Source organism: Cuculus canorus, chromosome 35 (assembly GCF_017976375.1).
Source record: "Cuculus canorus isolate bCucCan1 chromosome 35, bCucCan1.pri, whole genome shotgun sequence".
Classification (NCBI taxonomy): Eukaryota; Metazoa; Chordata; class Aves; order Cuculiformes; family Cuculidae; genus Cuculus; species Cuculus canorus.
In genome coordinates this window covers 328,048-349,567 of record NC_071435.1, presented here as the reverse complement: position 1 = coordinate 349,567, position 21,520 = coordinate 328,048, and the positions used below count along the sequence as shown (strand labels likewise).

General features: G+C 61.4%; 2 protein-coding genes across 5 annotated transcripts; one reads left to right on the top strand and one right to left on the bottom strand.

Annotated features, from left to right (window-relative positions):
- Positions 1–973: 973 nt before the first annotated feature.
- Positions 974–8,471, top strand: ETHE1 (ETHE1 persulfide dioxygenase). 3 transcript variants are annotated; one of them, XM_054052618.1, is made up of 7 exons: positions 974–1,102; positions 2,223–2,367; positions 3,285–3,430; positions 4,755–4,884; positions 5,853–5,942; positions 6,704–6,820; positions 8,313–8,470. In XM_054052618.1, the coding sequence occupies exons 1-7, from the start codon at positions 998–1,000 to the stop codon at positions 8,381–8,383; spliced, it is 804 nt and encodes a 267-aa protein (XP_053908593.1). In that variant the 5' UTR covers positions 974–997; the 3' UTR covers positions 8,384–8,470. The 3 variants fall into 3 exon arrangements, with proteins under 3 accessions (XP_053908593.1, XP_053908592.1, XP_053908591.1); XM_054052617.1 differs by lacking the exon at positions 974–1,102 and having other exon boundaries at positions 2,042–2,367; positions 4,764–4,884; positions 8,313–8,471; XM_054052616.1 differs by lacking the exon at positions 974–1,102 and having other exon boundaries at positions 2,057–2,367.
- Positions 8,472–11,051: 2,580 nt separating this feature from the next.
- Positions 11,052–20,271, bottom strand: LOC128849904 (urokinase plasminogen activator surface receptor-like). 2 transcript variants are annotated; one of them, XM_054052597.1, is made up of 10 exons: positions 20,187–20,271; positions 18,811–18,912; positions 18,102–18,263; positions 17,444–17,569; positions 16,934–17,065; positions 16,417–16,542; positions 13,945–14,058; positions 13,158–13,319; positions 12,429–12,566; positions 11,052–11,744 (listed from the first exon to the last, which is right to left on the bottom strand). In XM_054052597.1, exons 1-10 carry the CDS (start codon positions 20,236–20,238, stop codon positions 11,116–11,118), a joined length of 1,743 nt encoding a protein of 580 aa, XP_053908572.1. In that variant the 5' UTR covers positions 20,239–20,271; the 3' UTR covers positions 11,052–11,115. The 2 variants fall into 2 exon arrangements, with proteins under 2 accessions (XP_053908572.1, XP_053908573.1); XM_054052598.1 differs by lacking the exon at positions 16,417–16,542.
- Between the last annotated feature and the right edge of the window lie 1,249 nt (positions 20,272–21,520).

The following is a 21,520-nucleotide window of genomic DNA, read 5'->3' as shown; positions in this document are numbered from 1 at the left end:
TCTGCGACCCCATCATGGCCTCCCTGTAACCTCTGACCCCATCATGGCCTTACCATGACCTTCATGTGACCTCCCTGTGACCTCTGACCGCTCCGTGACTCCATCATGGCCTCACCCTGGCCCACCATGTGACCCCGTCATGACCTCCCTGTGACCTCTCCGTGACCCCATCACAGCCTCACCCTGACCCCTATGTGACCCCCCCATGGCCTCTCTGTGACCTCTGACCCCTCGATGACCCCCTCTTGCTCTCACCCTGACCCCCCGGTGACCCCTGACCCCCCCTCGGGGCCATTTTGAAGGTGAATTAAAGCTGTTTTGGGCACTGAAAGAGTTAAAGAGTGGGGGGAGAGGTCTGAAAAGGGCCTCTGCGGCTCCTCTGGGCCCCATAGAGCTCCCTCTGCCCCATAGATCCACCCCACAGCCGCTCCCTGCCCCATAGATCTGCCCCACAACCACCTCCTGCCCCATCAATCCACTCCACAACCATTCTCTGCCCCATAGATCCACGCTATACTCTATAGATCCGTTTTCTGCCCCACAGATCCCTTCCACAACCACACCATGCCCCATAGACCCGCCTTCTGCCCCACAGATTGTGCCCCACAACCATCCTCTGCCCCACAGATCTGCCCCACAGCTACCCCCTGCCCCATAGATGCGCCACCTGTCTCACAGATCCATTCTCTACCCCATAGATTTGCCCCATAGATCCACTCTGTACCCTATAGATGCATCTCCTGCCCCATAGATCCACTCTGTACCCTATAGATGCATCTCCTGCCCCACAGATCCACTCCACAACCACCCTCTGCCCCACAGATTCCTCTCCCCGTTGCCCCTTTAAGCGTGGGCCCCACCGCGAGGCCGTTGCCCCTTTAAGGGCTGCAGAGGGGCGGCTCTCAGGCCACGTCCCCTGCTCAAGTCCCGCCCATCGGTGCTATTTAAGCCCCGCCCCCTGCCCCCTGTCCTTCCCCCCCCCCCTTCCCTCGCCATCATGTGGAGCCGCGCGACGATCGCGACTGTCGCGACACTCGCGGCCGCTCGAAGCTTCGGGACCGGAGCGGGGGGGGGGGAGGGGCGGCGGCTGCTGCTGCGGCAGGTGGGGGAGGGGAACTGGGGGGGAACTGGGATGGACTGGGATGGAGTGGAGGGCACTGGGAGGGACTGGGATGGACTGGAGGGCACTGGGAGGGCACTGGGATGGACTGGAGGGCACTGGGAGGGACTAGGGGGGACTAGGAGGGCACTGGGATGGACTGGGAGGCAAGGAGGAGGGAACTGGGATGGACTGGAGGGCACTGGGATGGACTGGGAGGCAAGGAGGAGGGAACTGGGATGGACTGGAGGGCACTGGGATGGACTGGGAGGCAAGGAGGGGGGAACTGGGATGGACTGGGAGGGCACTGGGAGGTCACTGGGAGGGACTGGAATGGACTAGAGAGCACCGGGAGGGCACTGGGATGGACTGGAATGGACTAGAGGGCACTGGGATGGACTGGAGGGCACTGGGGTGGGACCTGGGAGTGACTGAAGGGCACTGGGATGGACTGGGAGGGGACTGGAATGGACTGGAGGGCACTGGGATGGACTGGGATGGAGACCCGGAAGTGGAAGCGGCGGTGGGGTCAGAGAGGGGTCAGCGGGGGGGGGGAGGAATGAATGGGGGTTTGGGGCGAAAGGGAGCGATTTTGGGGCTGTTTGGGGGGGTTTGAGTGATTTATTGCACAATGGAGGGATTTTGGGGCTGTTTTGGGGGTTTTGAGTAGTTTGGGGGGAAATAGAGGGATTTTGGGGCTGTTTTGGGTGATTTCAAGTGGGTTTTTTGCGCAATGGAGGGATTTTGGGTCTATTTGGGGGATTTCGAGCGATTTTTAGGGGCAATGGAGGGATTTTGGAGCTGTTTTGGGGTATTTCGAGTGATTTATTGGGGAAATAGAGGGATTTTGGGTCTGTTTTGGGGGTTTCGAGTAGTTTTGGGGGAAAATAGAGCGATTTTGGGGCTGTTTGGGGGGAAATAGAGGGATTTTGGGTCTGTTTTGGGGGATTTCGAGCGATTTTTAGGGGCGATGGAGGGATTTGGGGTCTGTTTTGGGGTATTTCGAGTGGGTTTTTTTGGGCAATGGAGGGATTTTGGAGCTGTTTTGGGGTATTCCGAGCGGTTTATTGGGGCGATGGAGGGATTTGGGGTGTGTTTTTGGGGTGACGCGCGCCCCGCGCAGCTCTTCGAGGCGTCGTCGTGCTCGTTCTCGTACCTGCTGGCGGACGCGGGCTCGGGCGACGCCGTCCTCATCGATCCGGTGCTCGAGACGGTGCCGCGAGACACACGGCTGCTGCGCGAGCTCGGGCTGCGCCTGCGCTACGCTGGTGGGGAACCCCCCCCAAAATCCATCGGGGAACCCCCCATAACCCCCACACCGATCCGTGGGGACCCCCCCCGTCATCCCCCCACCCCGATCCATGGGGACCCCTCTGTGACCCCCAATGAGCCCCTTCTGATCCACGGGGATCCCCCCCATAGCCCCCCAAATCCATGGGGTCACTTATGGGGGAGCGGGGGGGGGGTGTCTGGGTGCCCTATAGGGGAAAAAGGGGGGTCCTGGGTCCCCTATAGGGGGAAAAGGGGGGGCCGTGGGTCTCCTATAGGGGGAAAGGGGGATCATGGGTCACTTATGGGTGGGGGGTGACCCCTATAGGGAGGAGGGGGGGTCTTGGGTGCCCTATAGGGGAAAAAGGGGAGTCCTGAGGTCCCTTATAGGTGGGGAGGGGGTGTCTTGGGTCTTCTATAGGGGGAAAAGGGGGGTCCTGGGTGCCCTATAGGGGAAAAAGGGGGGTTCTGGGTCCCCTATAGGGGGAAAAGGGGGTCGTGGGTCACTTATGGGGTGGAAAGGGGGGGGTCTAAGGTCCCCTATAGGGGTAAAAGGGGGTCCTGGGTCACTTATGGGGTGGAAAGGGGGGGTCTAAGGTCCCCTATAGGGGTAAAAGGGGGTCCTGGGTCACTTATGGGATGGAAAGGGGGGGTTTAAGGTCCCCTATAGGGGTAAAAGGGGTTCCTGGGTCACTTATGGGTGGAAAGGGGGGGGTCTAAGGTCCCCTATAGGGGAAAAAGGGGGTCCTGGGTCACTTATGGGTGGAAAGGGGGGGTCTAAGGTCCCCTATAGGGGGAAAGGGTGTCATGAGTCACTTCTGGGTGAGGGGGTGTTGCCTATGAGGGGAGGGGGTTCCTGTGTCCCCTATAGGGAGGGATGTGACCCCTCTATCTGGGTTTTTCCGCCCCCCCAAAGTGAACACCCACTGCCACGCCGACCATGTCACCGGTTCCGGGGCTCTGCGCCGCACCCTCGGCTGCCGCTCCGCCATCTCCCGCGCCAGCGGCGCCCGCGCCGACATCCTGCTGGGCGACGGGGACGAGCTGCGCTTCGGGGCCTTCGTCAGTTATGGGGGGGCTAAAGGGGGATGGGGGGGCACTAGAGGGGGATTGGGGGGCTCTAAAGGGGGATTGGGGGCTCTAGAGTGGGATTGGGGGGCACTAAAGGGGTTTTGGGGGGTTCAAAAGAGGTCTTGAGGTCCCTAAAGGGCTCCTGGGGGTACTAAAGGGGTTTGGGGGGGGCTCTAGAGGGGATTGGGGGGCTCTAGAGGGGCTTGGGGGGCTCTAGAGGGGGATTGGGGGGCTCTAGAGGGGCTTGGGGTGCTCTAGAGGGGGATTGGGGGGCTCTAAAGGGGGCTTGGGGGGCTCTAGAGGGGATTGGGGGGCTCTAGAGGGAGATTGGGGGGCTCTAGAGGGGCTTGGAGTGGCCTAGAGGGGCTTGGGGGGCTCTAGAGGGGATTGGGGGGCTCTAGAGGGGCTTGGGGGGCACTAAAGGGGGATTGGGGGGCTCTAGAGGGAGATTAGGGGGGCCTAGAGGGGCTTGGGGGGCACTAAAGGGGGATTGGGGGGCTCTAGAGGGAGATTAGGGGGGCCTAGAGGGGCTTGGAAGGCTCTAGAGGGGGATTGGGGTGACCTAGAGGGGCTTGGGGGGTTCTAAAGGGGGATTGGGGGTTCCTAAAGGGCTCCTGGAGGTCCTAAAAGGGTTTTGGGGTGCTCAAAAGGGGTTTTGGGGGGTTCAAAAGAGGTCTTGAGGTCCCTAAAGGGCTCCTGGGGGTACTAAAGGGGTTTGGGGGGGCTCTAAAGGGCTTTTGGGGTGCTCAGAAGGGGTCTTGGGGGGTCCTAAAGGGCTCCTGGGGGTTCTAAAGGGGCTTTGGGGGCTTCTAAAGGGGTTTTGGGGTGCTCAAAAAGGGTTTTGGGGGGTTCAAAAGGTCTTGAGGTCCCTAAAGGGCTCCAGGGGGGGTCCTAGAGGGGTTTTGGGGGTGATAGAAGATCTTGGGGGGCTCTAGAGGGATCCTGGGGGATCTCTGAGGGACTCGGGTACCCCCAGCAGGGTTTTGGGGTCCCTAGAGGGGTTTTGGGGGTCCTAGAAGATCTTGGGGTGCCCTAAAGGGATCCTGGGGGGTCTCTGAGGGACTTGGGTGTCCCCGGAGCGGTTTTGGGGTCCCTAGAAGGGTTTTGGGGGGTCCTAGAAGATCTTGGGGGTCTCTAAAGCAGTCCTGGGGGGGGCTCAAAAGGGGTCTTAGAGGGCTCAAAAAGGGATTTTGGGGTCCCTAGAGGGGTTTTGGGGGTGCTAGAAGATCTTGGGGTGCCCTAAAGGGATCCTGGGGGACTCTGAGGGCCCCCAGCGGGTTTTGGGGTGCCCCGCGGTGCCGTGACGCCCCCCCAGTCCCTGCAGGCCCGCGCCAGCCCCGGGCACACCCCCGGCTGTTTGACCTTCGTCCTCGACGACGCCTCAATGGCCTTCACCGGAGACGCTCTCCTCATCCGCGGCTGCGGCCGCACCGACTTCCAGCAGGGTGGGACTGGGAGGCACTGGGAGGCACTGGGAGGGAGTGGGGGGGGGGTCTGTGTGGCACTGGGAGGGAGCAGAAGGGCAGCAAACGGTACTGGGAGAGACTGGGAGGGAGTGGGGAGGGTCTGAGTGGCACTGGGAGGTATCTAAATGGCACTGAGAGGGAGTTGGGAGGCACTGGGAGAGACTGGGAAGGACTGGGAGGGATCTACGGGGCACTGGGATGGACTGGGAAGGACTGGGAGGGGTCTAAGGGGCACTGGGATGGACTGGGAGAGGTTTAAGGGGCACTGGGAGAGACTGGGATGGACTGGGAGGGCTCTACAGGGCACTGGGAGAGACTGGGAGGGGTCTAAGGGGCACTGGGATGGACTGGGAGAGGTTTAAGGGGCACTGGGGGAGACTGGGATGAACTGGGAGGGATCTATGGGGCACTGGGATGGACTGGGAGGGCTCTATGGGGCACTGGGATGGACTGGGAAGGACTCGGAGGGCTCTACGAGGGACTGGGATGGACTGGGAGGGCTCTAAGGGGCACTGGGGTGGACTGGGAGGGGTCTAAGGGGCACTGGGAGAGACTGGGAGGGGTCTAAGGGGCACTGGGATGGACTGGGAAGGACTGGGAGGGCTCTAAGGGGCACTGGGAGAGATTGGGATGGACTGGGAGGGGTCTAAGGGGCACTGGGATGGACTGGGAGGTGTCTAAGGGGCACTGGGATGGACTGGGAAGGACTGGGAGGGCTCTAAGGGGCACTGGGAGAGATTGGGATGGACTGGGAGGGATCTACGGGGCACTGGGATGGACTGGGAAGGACTGGGAGGGGTCTAAGGGGCACTGGGATGGACTGGGAGGGCTCTATGGGGCACTGGGGTGGACTGGAATAAACTGGGGGACACTGGGGAAGGACCATGGTGACGGTTGCTATGGGAAGCGGTTGCCATGGTGACCGGTTGCCATGGTAACGCCCCCAGGCTGCCCCCGCACCCTCTACCGGTCAGTGCACGAGAAGATCTTCACGCTGCCGGACAGCTGCCTGGTCTACCCCGCGCACGACTACAGCGGTGGGGCGGGGAGGGCAACTGGGGGGCAGCTATGGGGCTGAGGGGGCACTTGGGGGGCTGTGGGAGCAGTTGGGGGGCAGCTATGGGGCTGAGGGGGCACTTGGGGGGCTGTGGGAGCAGTTGGGGGGCAGCTATGGGGCTGAAGGGGCAGTTGGGGGGCAGCTATGGGGCTACAAGGAGGGGGCACTTCGCGGTTTGGGGTGAACTTATAGGGCGGGGGGGGCACTTGGGGGTCACTTATGGGGCTGTGGGGTCACTTGTGGGGCTGCGGGGCTTTTTTGAGTGGGTCAGAGGGGGTTGAAGGGCCCTGAAAGGAGGAAAATGGGGGTTTGTGGGGCCCTTGTGGGGCGGGGGGGGGCACTTGGGGGTCACTTATGGGTCTGGGGGAGTCACCTATGGGGCAGGAGGGGTCACTTATGGGGCTGTGGGGTCACTTGTGGGGCTGGGGGGCTTTTTTTAAGTGGGTCAGAGGGGGTTGAAGGGCCCTGAAAGGAGGAAAATGGGGCACTTGGGGGTCACTTGTGGGGCAGGAGGGGTCACTTATGGGTCTACGGGATCACTTATGGGGCTGGAGGGTCACTTATGGGTCTGGGGGGTCACTTGTGGGTCCAGGTGGAGTGACTTATGGGTCTGGGGGGCGTTTTTGAGTAGATCAGAGGAAGTCGAAAGGCCCTGAAAGGAGGAAAATGGGGCACTTGGGGGTCACTTATGGGTCCGGGGGTTTACTTATGGGTCTGGGGGTGACTCTGGGCCCCCCTCAGGGCACTCGGTGTCCACGGTGGGTGAGGAGCGGCGCCACAACCCGCGCCTGACGCTGAGCCCCGACGCCTTCGTGACGCTGATGGAGAACCTGCAGCTGCCGCGCCCGCGGCTCATGGGTGAGGCCCCAAAAACACCGCTTTTCACCCCAAAACTCACCCCCTCCGGACCCCAAACACCCCCCCCCCCGCAACCCCCCAAAAAAACCCCTCTTTTTTACCTCAAATTCTCCCTTTTTCCCCTCAATCCTTTTTTCTCTCAAACCTCTTTTTCCCCCAAATCACTTTTTACTCCAAAACTCCCCTTTTTTACCCCAAACCTCCTTTTCCTCCAAATTTCCCCTTTTTTACCCAAATCTCCTCTTTCACCACAATTCCCCCCTTTTCACCCCAAATCCCCTTTTACCCCCAAAGCTCCTTTTCTCCCAAAAACCCTTTTCACCCCATTTCCCCCCTTTTCACCTCAAATCCCCTTTTTACCCAATTCCCCCATTTTTACCCAAATCCCTCCTTTTTCCTCCAAATTCCCCTTTTTTACCCCAAACTCCCTTTCCCCCCAAACTCCTTTTACTCCAAATCCTCCTTTTTTACCTCAAAACCCCCTTTTCCCCCAAAAATTCCTTTTCACCCCAAATCCCCCTTTTTTACCTCAAAACCCCCTTTCCCCCCAAATTCCTTTTCACCCCAAATCCCCCTTTTTTACCTCAAAACCCCCTTTTCCCCCAAAATTCCTTTTCACCCCAAATCCCCCTTTTTTACCTCAAAACCTCCTTTTCCCCCCAAATTCCTTTTTACCCCAAATCCCCCTTTTTTACCTCAAAACCCCCTTTCCCCCCAAATTCCTTTTCACCCCAAATCCCTTTTTTACCTCAAAACCCCCTTTTCCCCCAAAATTCCTTTTTACCCCAAACCCCCTTTTTTACCTCAAAACCCCCTTTTCCCCCAAAAATTCCTTTTCACCCCAAATCCCCCTTTTTTACCTCAAAACCCCCTTTCCCCCCAAATTCCTTTTCACCCCAAATCCCCCTTTTTTACCTCAAAACCCCCTTTTCCCCCAAAATTCCTTTTCACCCCAAATCCCCCTTTTTTACCTCAAAACCCCCTTTTTCCCCAAAATTCCTTTTTACCCCAAATCCCCCTTTTTTACCTCAAAATCCCCTTTTCCCCCCAAATTCGTTTTTACCCCAAATCCCCCTTTTTTACCTCAAAATCCCCTTTTCCCCCCAAATTCCTTTTTACCCCAAATCCCCCTTTTTACTTCAAAACACCCTTTTCCCCCCAAATTCCTTTTTACCCCAAATCCCCCTTTTTTACCTCAAAACCCCCTTTTCCCCCAAACCCCCTTTTTCACCCCAATTCCCCCCAAACCCCCTTTTTCCCCAATTCCCCCATTTTTACCCAAATCCCTCCTTTTTCCCTCAAATCCCCTTTTTACCCCAAATCGCCCCTTTTTTCCCCCTTTTCCCCACAAGCCTTTTTTGTTTTTACCCCCAATCCCCCCCTTTTCCCCCTAAATCCCCTTTTTTACCCCAATCCCCCCATTTTTACCCCCTTTTCCCCACAAACTCCCCCTTTTTACCCCAAATGCCCCTTTTTCCCCCCAAACCCTCAGACGTGGCTGTTCCCGCCAATCTCCGCTGTGGGATCCAGGATGACGTCACCGAGACCACGCCCCCTCCCTAGGAGGCCCCCGCCCCGTCACGTGATCTCCCTCCCTCACACTTCCCCCCCTCCAATTAAAGGAAACGATTGAGCAGCGAAGAGTGGGGGGGGGGGGTAATTAGTGCGGGTAATTAGGAGCCCTCAGGACCCATCTGAGACCCCCCAGGACTCATTCGGGAGGGAATTTGAGGTAAAAAATCACATTTTTGGGGAGTTTGAGGGGAATTAGGAGGAGATTTGAGGGAAAAGTTGGGTTTTGGGGGAGTTTGTGAAGGGATTTCAGGTAAAAATGACTTTCGGGGGAAACCAGAGAGGATTTGAGGGAAAAGTTGTGGTTTTCAGGGGGGGAAAGTAACACTTTGGGGGAGTTTGAGGGGAAATTGGAGACGATTTGAGGTGAAAGTTTGTGTTTTGGTGCCGTTTGTTGAGGGGATTTGGGGTAAAAAAGTGCCTTTTGGGGGTTCGTGAGGGGGATTCGGAGTGAAAACGTCGCATTTGCGGGAGAACTGGAGAGGATTTGAGGTAAAAGTTGGGATTTGGGGGAGTTTGTGAAAAGATTTGGGGTAAAAATCGTAGTTTTAAGAAGTTTGTGAAGAGCTTTGGGGTAAAAATCATAGTTTTAAGAAAAGTTTGGGAGGGGATTTGGGGTTAAAAATGTATTCTTGGGGAGTTGGAGGGGAAATTGGAGAAGATGTGAGGTGAAAGTTGTGGTTTTGGGGTGAAAAAATGGCATTTTGGGGGCTTCGTGAGGGGATTTGGGGTAAAAAATAGCATTTTGGGGGCTTCGTGAGGGGATTTGGGGTAAAAAATAGCATTTTTGGGGTTTTGTGAGGAGATTTGGGGTAAAAAATATCATTTTGAGAGTTCTGTGGGGATTTGAGGTAAAAAATAGCATTTTGGGGGTTCGTGAGGGGATTTGGGGTAAAAAACAGCATTTTGGGGGGTTCGTGAGGGGATTTGGGGTAAAAAGTAGCATTTTGGGGGTTCATGAGAGGGATTCGGGGTGAAAAAGTCGTATTTGTGGGAGAACTGGAGAGGATTTGAGGTAGAAGTTGGGATTTTGGGGAGTTTGTGAAGAGATTTGGGGTAAAAATGTATTGTTGGGGAGTTGGAGGGGAAATTGGAGAAGATTTGAGGTGAAAGTTGTGGTTTTGGGGTGAAAAAATAGCATTTTTGGGGGCTTTGTGAGGAGATTTGGGGTAAAAAATAGCATTTTGGGGGTTCGTGAAGAGATTTGGGGTAAAAAATGCCTTTTGGGGGCTTCGTGAGGGGATTTGGGGTGAAAAAATAGCATTTTGGGGGCTCGTGAGGGGATATGGGGTAAAAAATAGCATTTTAGAGGCTTCGTGAGGGGATTTGGGGTAAAAAACAGCATTTTGTGAGTTTTGTGAGGAGATTTGGGGTAAAAAGTAGCATTTTGGGGGTTCATGAGAGGGATCCGGGGTGAAAAAGTCGCATTTGCGGGAGAACTGGAGAGGATTTGAGGTAAAAGTTGGGATTTGGGGGAGTTTGTGAAAAGATTTGGGGTAAAAATCGTAGTTTTAAGAAGTTTGGGAGGGGATTTGGGGTTAAAAATGTATTCTTGGGGAGTTGGAGGGGAAATTGGAGAAGATTTGAGGTGGAAGTTGTGGGTTTGGGGTGAAAAAATAGCATTTTGGGGGCTTCGTGAGGGGATTTGGGGTAAAAAACAGCATTTTTGGGGTTTTGTGAGGAGATTTGGGGTAAAAAACAGCATTTTGGGCGCTTCGTGAGGGGATTTGGGGTAAAAAAAAGCCTTTTGGGGGTTTTGTTGAGGAGATTTGGGGTAAAAAATAGCATTTTGGGGGTTCATGAGGGGGATTCAGGGTGAAAAAGTCGCATTTGCGGGAGAACTGGAGAGGATTTGAGGTAAAAGTTGGGATTTGGGGGAGTTTGTGAAGAGATTTGGGGTAAAAATCGTAGTTTTAAGAAGTTTGTGAAGAGATTTGGGGTAAAAATCGTAGTTTTAAGAAGTTTGGGAGGGGATTTGGGGTTAAAAATGTATTCTTGGAGTGTTGGAAGGGAGATTGGAGAAGATTTGAGGTGAAAGTTGTGGTTTTGGGGTGAAAAAATAGCATTTTGGGGACTTCGTGAGGGGATTTGGGGTAAAAAATAGCATTTTGGGGGTTTTGTGAGGGGATTTGGGGTAAAAAATAGCATTTGGGGGTTTGTGAAGGGATTTGGGGTAAAAAACAGCATTTTGGGAGGCTTGTGAGGGGATTTGGGGTAAAATGTAGCATTTGGGGGACTTTGTGAGGGGATTTGGGGTAAAAAAATAGCAATTTTGGGGGTTTGTGAGGGGATTTGGGGTAAAAAAATGCCTTTTGGGGGGTTTGTGAGGGGATATGGGGTAAAAATCGCATTTGGGGGAAACTGGAGAAGATCTGAGGTAAAAGTTGTGGTTTATGGGGCGTTTGTGAAGGGATTTGGAGTAAAAAATAGCATTTGGGGGAAGTTTGAGGGGAAAAGCGGGAATTTGGGGCCGTGAGGGGGCGCTGCCAAACTGGGAGCCCCCCAAACCCAACTGGTGTCACTGGAACCCAACTGGTGTCACCAGTACCAAACTGGGAGCCCCCCACACCAAACTGGTGCTACTGGAAACCAACTGGGAGCCCCCCAAACCCAACTGGTGCCACTGGAACACAACTGGGAGCCTCCCCCCCCCAACTGGTGCCACTGGAGCCCAACTGGTGTCACCAGTACCAAACTGGGGGCTGTTTATTGGGGGGGGTCCCTCAGAGCAGGGGCAGCAGCAGGAGGGGGAGGAGCCACCCCACCCCCCCCAGGGCTTGGCCACGCCCCTTGGCGCCATCTTTGCGTCCCGCCCTGCCAGCCGCCATCTTGTCTCCGGGACCCGCACCGTGATCACCAGTGGCCACATCATGGTCAATGGCGGCCATATTGGGATCTATGGCGGCCATATTGGGGTCTATGGTGGCCATATGGGGGTCTGTGGTGGCCATATTGGTGTTGGCCAAGTTGATGTTGACGCCTGCATTGACCTTATTGGTGTCAGTAGTGCTGGCGGCCATGTTGGCTTGGGTGGTGGCCATGTTGGTTGTAGCATTGCCCCTATTAAGGCTCTCATTGACCGTCTTGTGCGTCCCGTTGACCTTGGTGGCGCCGTCGGCCATCTTGGTGGGGGCGGGGTGGGCGGTGGGGCCGTGGCCGTGGGGGAGGAGCTCGAGGCGAGGCCGGTCGGGCGCGAAGAAGGTTTTGGCGGCGTCGCCGGTGCCGTTGCCGTGGTTACAGAGGTTGCCGGTGCAGCAGGAGCCGCTCAGCCCCACGGCCTCGTCCCCGCGGTGCCCCTCACAGCCCTGCGCCCGCGCGCAGCCCCGCAGCTCCTGCCACTGCCACTGCCCCCCTGCCGGCACACACCAGTACACACCAGTGCCTCCCAGTCCATCCCAATCCTCTCCCAGTGACCCCCAGTCCCCTCCCTGTGACCCCAGTCTCCTCCCAATCCCCTCCCAGTGACACCCAGTGCATTCCCAGTCCTTCCCAATCCCCTCTCAGTGACCCCAGTCCCTCCCAATCCTTTCCCAGTGACACCCCGTGCACTCAGTGCCCTCCCAATCCTCTCCCAGTGCCCCCAGTCCTCTCCCAGTAACACCCAGTGCCCTCCCACTCCCCTCCCAATGACCCCAGTCTCCTCCCAGTGCCTTCCTAGTCCCTCCCAATCCTTTCCCAGTGACTCCAGACCCCTCCCAATCCCCTCCCAGTGACCCCAGTCTCCTCCCAATCCTCTCCCAGTGTCCCCAGTCTCCTCCCAGTGACCCCCAGTGCCCTCCCAATCCTCTCCCAGTGACCCTAATCCCCTCCCAGTACCACCCGGCACCTTCCCAGTCCCTCCCAATCCTTTTCCAGTGACCCCAGTCCCCTCCCAATCTTTTCCCAGTGCCCCAGTCTCTCCCAGTCCTCTCCCAGTGCCCCCAGTCTCCTCCCAATCCCCTCCCAGCGACACCGAGTGCCTTCCCAGTCCCCTCCCAGTGACCCTAGTCCCCTCCCAGTGACCCCATTCCCTCCCAGTTCCCTCCCAGTGGCTTACCCAGGCTCATGGTGACGTTGCCATGGAAACAGGCGTTCAGGTCCCCGTAGCACTCCACGATGGAGGGGGCGTCGCAGGGGCCGTCGTCCGCACACCCATAACAGCGCAGCCCATTGGGCGCCTGAGCGCTGCTGTTGCCTGGCAACGGGGCGGGGGGGGGCAGCGTGGCCCCAGTTCAGACCAGTACCCTCCCAGTGCCCGCCAGTCCCCACCAAGTTCTTCCCAGTCCCCTTACAGTGACCCCCGAATCCCTCCCAGTGCCCCCGAATCCCTCTCAGCCCCTTCTTGTCCCTCCCAGTGACCCCTAATGCCTTCCCAGTTTCTCCCAGTCCCTTCTACTCTTCTCCCAATCCTTCCAATTCCCTCCCAGTCCCTCCTACTCTCCTCCCAGTGACCCCAAATACCTTCCCCGTGCCTCCCAGTCCTTCCTGCTCTCCTCTCAGTGCCCCCAATTCCCTCCCAGTCCCCTCCAATTCTCTCCCAGTCCCTTCTACTCTTCTCCCAGTCCCTCCAGTTCCCTCCCAGTCCCTTCTACTCTTCTCCCAGTCCCCTCCAATTCCCTCCCAGTCCCTCCTGCTCTCCTTCCAGTGCCCCCAACTCCCTCCCAGTCCCCTCCAGTGACCCCCAAACCCCTCCCAGTCCCTCCCAGTGACCCCAATTCCCTCCCAGTCCCCTCCAGTGACCCCAAATCCCTTCCCAGTCCCTTCCAATTCCCTCCCAGTGCCGTACCGGGGTGCCCCCCGCTGTCCCCCAGCTCCCCGTTGCAGGCCTCCTCCCGGCACTGCCTCCTCCGGGCGAACACCACGAGGCCGCCGAGCTCGAGGGCGCGAGCGGTGGAACCGGCCAAGCCCCGCCCACAGCCGCGCCACCGCAGCGAGAGGCGCCCGTGGCCTGCGGGGGGCGGGGACACACAGAGGGGGCGGGGTTAGAGAACGAACGGGCGGGGTTAGAGAGGGGGCGTGGTCAGAGGAGGTGGGAGCAGAGAGGGGGCGGTGTCATGAGTGATTGACAGTGTGGGGGCGTGGCCAATGCAGGGGCGGGGAGATGGGGGGGCAGCCCCATAGGGACCCCCCACATCCCCCCATAGGGACCCCCGCTGTCCCATAGGGACCCCCCCCACCCCACATCCACCCATAGGAACCCCTTGCCCCATAGAGAACCCCCCCTTGCCCCATAGGGACTCCCCCCACCCCACATCCCCCCATAGGGACCCCCCCTGCCCCCCATCCCCCCATAGGGACCCCCTGCCCCATAGGGACTCCCCCCTCTCCACATCCCCCTATAGGGCCCCCCTGCCCCATAGGGACCCCCCCTCCGCCCCATAGGGAGCTATAAGGACCCCCCCCCAGCCCCATGGGAACCTCCCTGCCCCACATCTTCCAGCCCCATAGGGACCTCCCCCCCTGCCTCATAGGGACCCCTTGTGCCCCACAGGGACCATCTCTGCCCTATATGGACCCATAGGGACCCCTTGTGCCCCATAGGGACCCCCCCTGCCCCACATCTCCCCACTCACTCCAGGTGGCGTCGGCCCAGGCCTCCCCACAGACGCCGCTCTCGCAGTCCTCACTCGCCCCACGGCACCCGCCGGGCTCTGCCCCACAGCTCAGGCAGCGCAGCCCCACGGCGCCTGCCCCACACCGCGCCGTCAGGGGACCCGGCCCCACAGCCCCCAGCTCTCCCCTCTGCCCCCCAAGTGCCCCATAGAAGACCTCCAGGAGAACTTCTGCCCCCCAAGTGCCCCCCCATCCCCCAAGTCCTCCCTCAGCCCCCCCCCAAGTCCTGTCACCTTCTGCCCCCCAAGTGGCCCCCTTGCCCCTCAAGCAACTCCTCTGCCCCCAAGTGCCCCCCTGCCTCTTCTGCCCCACAAATCCTGTCACCCTCTGCCCCTCAAGTGCCCCATAGAAGGCCTCCAGGAGACCTTCTGCCCCCCAAGTGCCCCCCCGCCCCCCAAGTCCACCCTCAGCCCCCCCCAAGTCCTGTCACCCTCTGCTCCCCAAATGACCCCCCTGCCCCCCCAGTCCCCCCCAGCCCCCCAGGTGCCCCCCTGCCCCCCACCTGGCAGCAGCAGCAGCAGCATTAGGGGCAGCAGCCGGGGGTCGCCCCCCAGAGCCCAGACCCACATCTCGGCCTTGTCCGCACCGTGGGGCGCAGCCGCCCCCGTTTAAGGGCGCGGGGAAAGGGTGGGGCAGGGTGGGGGCGCCCCGGGGCTCCCCGCCCCATAGCGCACCCCATAGCGCAGCTCACGGCCTCCCTGACCCATAGATCAGCCCCATAGCGCGGCCCACGGCCTCCCTGACCCATAGATCAGCCCAACAGCGCGGCCCACGGCCTCCCTGACCCATAGATCAGCCCCATAGCGCGGCCCACGGCCTCCCTGACCCATAGATCAGCCCCATAGCACGGCCCACGGCTTCCCTGACCCATAGATCAGCCCCATAGCGCGGCCCACGGCCTCCCTGACCCATAGATCAGCCCCATAGCGCGGCCCACGGCCTCTCCGACCCATAGATCAGTCCCATAGCGCGGCCCACGGCCTCCCTGACCCATAGATCAGCCCCACTGCGTAGTCCACGGCCTCCCTGACCCATAGATCAGCCCCACAGCGCGGCCCACAGCCTCCCTGACCCATAGATCAGTCCCATAGCACAGCCCACGGCCTCTCTGACCCATAGATCAGCCCCATAGCGTATCCCATGGCCTCCCTGACCCATAGATCAGCCCCATAGTGCGGCCCACGGCCTCCCTGACCCATAGATCAGCCCCACAGCGCAGCCCACGGCCTCTCTGACCCATAGATCAGCACCACAGCGTGGTCCACGGCCTCCCTGACCCATATATCAGCCCCATAGCGTGGTCCACCTGCCCCATAGCACAGGCCCATAGCTCTGCCCCACATCCCGGTTCCCACGGCCCTGCCCTGCCCCCCAAGTGACTCAGCCCCACGGCGGGGGGAGGGCGGCCCCACCCAGCCCCACCTGGGCGGGACCGAAACCCCTGGGGGGCAGGCGGGGCCCTGGGACCCCCAAGTTGTGGGGCAGAGGGAGGGGGGAATCCCCCCCCCCCAAAAAAAAAGACCATGCAATTAATGAAAGGCTTTAATTAATTAATGAGAAATAATGGGGGGGGACCCACATCTCCCCACAGATTGGGGCCCAGGCGCCTCTGCCCCATAGCAAAGAGGCCCCGGGTGTCCCAGCCCCACATCTCCCCATAGAGTGGGGCCCAGGCACCTCTGCCCCATAGCGAGGGGGGTGTAGGCATCTCAGCCCCACATCTCCCCATAGAGTGGGGCCCAGGCGCCTCTGCCCCATAGTGAGGGGGGTGTAGGCGTCTCAGCCCCACATCTCCCCATAGATCGGGGGTCAGAGGTGTGAGGCGATGAGGAGGCCGAGCAGGAGGCTGAGGGCGCTGTGGGGCAGGCGTGGGGCGGCGTCGGAGGGGTCCCCGTTGCAGAGCGCCCCATGGCAGCAGTGGGGCAGAGCCCCCCCCGGCCCCACGGCGCTGTCGCACCACGCGGGGGACGCGCAGCCCCGGAGGAGCCACGGCTGCCCCGACGGGTCTGGGGGGAGAGCGACCCATAGCGAGACCCATAGCGAGACCTGACCCATAGCAAGTCTGACCCATAGCGAGACCCGACCCATAGCGAGACCCATAGTGAGACCCACAGCGAGCCCTGACCCGTAGCGAGTCTGACCCATAGCGAGACCCACAGCAAGCCCTGACCCATAGCGAGACCCACAGCAAGCCCTGACCCATAGCGAGATCCATAGTGAGACCTATAGTGAGACCCTGACCCACAGCGAGCCCTATAGTGAGACTCAGAGAGACCCTGCCCCATAGCGAGCCCCATAGCAAGACCCAGAGACTCTGCCCCATAGCAAGACCTACAGAGCCCAAGAGAGGCCCTGCCCCATAGTGACCCTGCCCCATAGCGCCCCTGCCCCATAGCCAGACCCCGCCCCACGGCGCCCCACATCCCCCTCACCGAGGGTGCGGGCGCGGGCGCAGCGCGTCAGTCCCCCCCTGCAGTGCAGCACTTGTGGGGCGCAGCCATGGGGCTCAGGGCCGTCGCAGGCCCAGCAGCGCAGCCCGGAGGGGGGCAGCTCTGCCTCTGCCAGTACAGACCAGTATGAACCAGTGCCCTTAGGGGGGCTCAGCCCCCCCTCCCCATAACAGCACCCCCAGTGCCCTCCAGTCCCTCCCAGTAGATCCCAGTGCCCCCCACTCTCCCTGCCCCGTCTCTCCCGGTCCCCCTCAGTCCTTTCCCAGTATAACCCAGTCCCCTCCCAGTATAAACCAGACCCTCCCCAGTTCCCCCATCCCCTCTCGGTTCCCTCCCAGTGCACCCAATTCCCTCCCAGTCTCCTCCCAGTATAGCTCAGTCCCCTTCGTTCCTCTCTCAGTCCCTCCCAGTCCCCTTTACTCCCCTCCCAGTCCCCTTTATTCCCCTCCCAGTCCCCTTCACTCCCCTCCCAGTCCCTCCCAGTCCCTCCCAGTCTCACCTCTCTCGCATTTCCCCCCCCGGCAGCACCTCAGTTCCAGTCTCCGCCCCGAATCGGATCCGGTTTCGAGCCCGAACAGCCCCGCGCAGCGACCACCGGAGCCGCAACCGCGGAGCCGAACCTCCTCCCCCCCTGCGGGACAGCGTCAGGGGGACCCCCTCACCCCGAGAACCCCCCCCGGGACACCCCCTCACCCAGAGACCCCCCCGGAACATCCCCACCCCCAGAGACCCCCCCGGGACACCCCCTCACCCAGAGACCCCCCCGGAACATCCCCACCCCCAGAGACCCCCCCGGGACACCCCCTCACCCAGAGACACCCCCCCCGGACACCCCCTCACCCCATAAGGACCCCCCGGGACACCTCCACTCCCAGAGAACCCCCCCCGGGACACCCCCACACCCCATAAGGACCCCCCATGGCCCCTCCCCCCCATAATGGCCCCTCCCCCCTTAGGCACACACCCCCTTTCTCCTCCCCCCCCATAGGGATTCCCCCCCTCCCCTCACCGTCGGGCGCTCGGGTGATGACGTCAAGACAGGCGTCGTGGGGGCGGGGGCAGCGCAGGGAGGGGGAGGGGCGCTCGCAGGAGCCGTCGGTGGAGTCGCAGGTGGGGCAGAACGGGGGGGGAGGGGCTGGGGGGGAGGGGAGGGGTCTGACCCGCTGTCTGCTGCCCCTCCCCCACCCCAGAGGGACCCCAATACCGGGATCGACCCTCTCCCCCCCGTAGGGACCCCCTCTCCCCCCTATAAGTCTCCTCTCCCCCCATAGGAACCCCCTCCCCCCCCAACAGGGACCCCCTTTCCCCCATAGGGACCCCCTCTCCCCCCTATAGGGAACCCTTCTTCTCCCTTTAGGGCCCTTCTCCCCCTATAGGAACCCCCTCCCCCCATAGGGACCCCCTTCTCTTCCCATAGGGACCCCCTCTCCCCCCTATAGGGCCCCTCCTCCCCCATAGGGACCCCCTCCGCCCCCATAAGGACCCCCTCTCACCCCCATAGGGCCCCTCTCCCCCTATAGGAATCCCCTCCCCCCTATAGGGAACCCCTCTCTCCCCCCATAGGAACCCTCTTTCCCCCTATAGGAACCCCCTCCCCCCATAGGGACCCCTTTCTCCCATAGGGACCCCCTCCGCCCCATAGCCCCCCCGCCGCCCCTCCCCCTCACCGGGCCCGCGGGTGCCGTTGTTGGGCGGTTCGGGGGGTCCCGGTGTCTCCGTCCCCTCCCACAGCGTCACCTCCTCTCCGTGTGAGCGGAACGTGATGAGGACATCGGGGGCGCCCGGGACAGCGCAGCCCCCCCCGAGCTCCCTGCGCAGCACCCGGCCCGCTGCGGGGGGGTCAGGGGCACCCCAAAACCCCCCGTGGGACCCAGGGACACCCCAACCCCCCCCCCCCAGTGGCACCCAGAGAGCCCCCAAACCCCCCCCATGGCACCCAGAGACCCCCCAAACCCCCCCAATGGCACCCAGGGACCCCCCCAAACCCTCCCAATGGCACCCAGAGACCCCCAAACCCCCCCCAATGGCACCCAGAGACCCCCCAATGGCACCCAGGGACCCCCAAACCCCCCCATGGTACCCAGAGACCCCCCAAACCTCCCCAATGGCACCCAGGGACCCCCAAACCCCCCCCAATGGCACCCAGAGACCCCCCCAATGGCACCCAGGGACCCCCCAAACCCCCCCAATGGCACACAGAGACCCCCCAAACCCCCCCAATGGCATGAGACCCAGGGCCCCCCCATCCCTCCCCACCCCCAAATGGGATCCAGGTGCCCCTCCCCCACCCCTATAGGGACCCAGAGACCCCCGCCCCTTCCTCCGGGGTCCCGGGGGGGGTCAGAGGTCACTGGGGGTCATGGGGGGATCCCTCACCGCGGGCGGTGCTCAGTGAGGTTCTCCAGCAGATCGCGGGGGGGTCACAGGTGACGTCCCGGCAGCCCCGTGGGTCACAGAGGGGGCAGCGCAGCCCTCGGGCTGGGGCAGAGACCCATAGCGACCCACAGACCCATAGCGACCCATAGGGAACCCCCTACCCCATAGGGAGCCATGGGGACCCATAGGGACCCCTGAGAGCCATAAGGACCTTCAGGGCTCCCCCTGCCCCATAGCAACCCACAGGGTCCATAGGGAACCGCCTGCCCCACAGCGACCCATAGCAAACCTCCTGCCCCATAGGGGCCCATAGCAAATCGCCTGCTCCATAGGGAACCCCCTGCCCCATAGGGAACCATGGGGACCCATAGGGACCTCCTGCCCCATAGGGAAGCCCCCAGCCCCATAGGGAACCCAGAGGGACCCATAAGGAACCCCTGCCCCATAGCGACCCACAGGGACCCCCGAGACTCCTAGGGACCCACAGCGACGCCTTTGCCCCACATCCCCCCATAGCGGGTCCCTGCCCCACATCCTCCCCTCCATAGTGACTAATGGGAAGGAAGTGCCCCCCCCCGCCCCCGCCCCCCCCCCGTGATTCATCCGCATCCGGGATGGCTCAACATCCCCATAGTGACCCCGAGACTCCCCTTCCCCCCCACAGGGACCCCAACATCCCCCTTTTCCCCTCATAGGGACGGCGAGACCCCCATTCCCCCCATAGGGACCCCGAGACCCCCCCTTTTTCACCCCATAGAGACCCTGAGAGCCCCCTTCCCCCTCATCGGGACCTCGAGACCCCCCTTTTTCCCCCATAGGGATCCTGAGACCCCCCTTCCCCCCATAGGAACCCCAACATCCCCCTTTTTCCCCCCCATGTAGGGACCCCGAGACCCCCCCTTTCCCCCCATAGGGACCATGGGACCCCCCTTTCTCCCATATAGGGACCCCAACATCCCCCTTTTTCCCTCATAGGGACCCCGAGACCCTCCTTTTCCCCATAGAGACCCCCCTTTTCCCCTATATAGGGACCCCGAGAGCCCCCTTTTCCCCTCATAGGAACCCCGAGACCCCTCTTTTCCCCCATATAGGGACCCCCAGACCCCCCCTTTCCCCCCATAGGGACCCCAACATCCCCCTTTTCCCCTCCTAGGGACCCCGAGACCCCACTTCTCCCCATAGGAACCCCAACATCCCCCTTTTCTCCCCATAGGGACCCCGAGACCCACCTTTTCCCCCCCATAGGAACTCTGAGAACCCCCCTTTCCCCCCATAGGGACTCAGGACCCCCCATTTCCCCCCCAATAGGGACTCGGGGTGGGGGTGAAGGGGGGGTTTGGGGCATTGGGGGGCTTTGGGGGGCTTTGGGGGGTTACCTGTGAGCAGCAGCGCCGCCAGCAGCGCCCCCCCCGCGCCGCCCCCCCCCATGGCCGGATCGGAGCCAGAGGTGCTGGAACCGCTTTAAATGGGGGGGGGAGAAGGGGGGGGAGGAGGGAAGGGGAGGGGCCTAAGGACACGCCCCTCCCCCACCCCGCCCCAAACGGCCCTTCTGGGGGGGTCTGAGACCCATAGAGGGGGTCCCTATGGGGGGGAGGGGCCCAATGTCCCCTATGGGGGGGAGGGGGGGTCCCCAAGGTCCATATGGGGGGTAAAGGGGGGGGGTCCCCGCTTTGAGGAAGGAAATGGCGCAAATGGGGGGGGGGGGGGAGGGGCCTTCTTGGCCTCCTGGTTCCCCTCCCCCCCCTCTATGGGGGGTGAAAGGGGGGGTGAAGGGGGGGGACAATCCCCCCCAAAAAATGAACGGTGACTCTGAGCAGCCGCTGCCCTCGAGTTTATTGGGGGGCATCAACACACCAAGAACACGCTAAGAACACGCTAAGAACATGCTAAGAACACGTGAGGGCCTCGGGGGGGGGCAATAAATAGGGGGGAGGGGCTCAGGGGCGGAGGAGGAGGGGGAGGGGCAGGAGGAGGAGGGGGAGGAGGAGGGGGGGGAGGGGTGCAGGGGACCCCCCCGAGAGGCCCTGGGGGGTGCCGGGGGGGGGGAGGGGGCCTGGAGGGAGGGGGAGGGATGGCCGCCAGCGAGGGGGCGGCGTGGGGGGCGTCTCGGGGGGCATTGGGGGCGACCCCAGAGCAGTCGGGGACACCGGGACGCTCGGTCGCTGCCACGAGGACGTCCCCTCCGTGGGCCGCGGTGGCTCTGTCCCCTCCCTGGGATGTGGCCATGGGTCCCTCCATGGTGGTGGCATCTCGGGGGGCTTCGGTGACGTGGTCTGAGGTGTCCTCAGGGTCTTCGGTGACACCCGGTTGCTCCGTCCCCTCCATGAGGACATCTCCATTGGTGCCCACCACAAAGTTGTCCCCATCCTGGGATGTGGCGATGGGTCCCACCATGGTGGTTTCCTCTCCGTAGACCTCAGTGACATCATCTAAGGTGACCTCAGGTTGGTCGGTGACATCCGGTTGCTCTGTCCCCTCCACCAGGACGTCCCCACCGTGGGCCACCGCGGTTGGGTCACATCTTTGGGATGTTGTGGTGCTTCTCACCGTGGTCACGGCCTCTCTGTCGGCCTCGGGGACGTCCCCAGAGCAGTCGGGGACACCGGGACGCTCGGTCGCTGCCACGAGGACGTCCCCTCCCTGGGCCGCGGTGGCTCTGTCCCCTCCCGGGGAGGTGGCGATGGGTCCCTCCTCGGTGGTGGCATCTCCA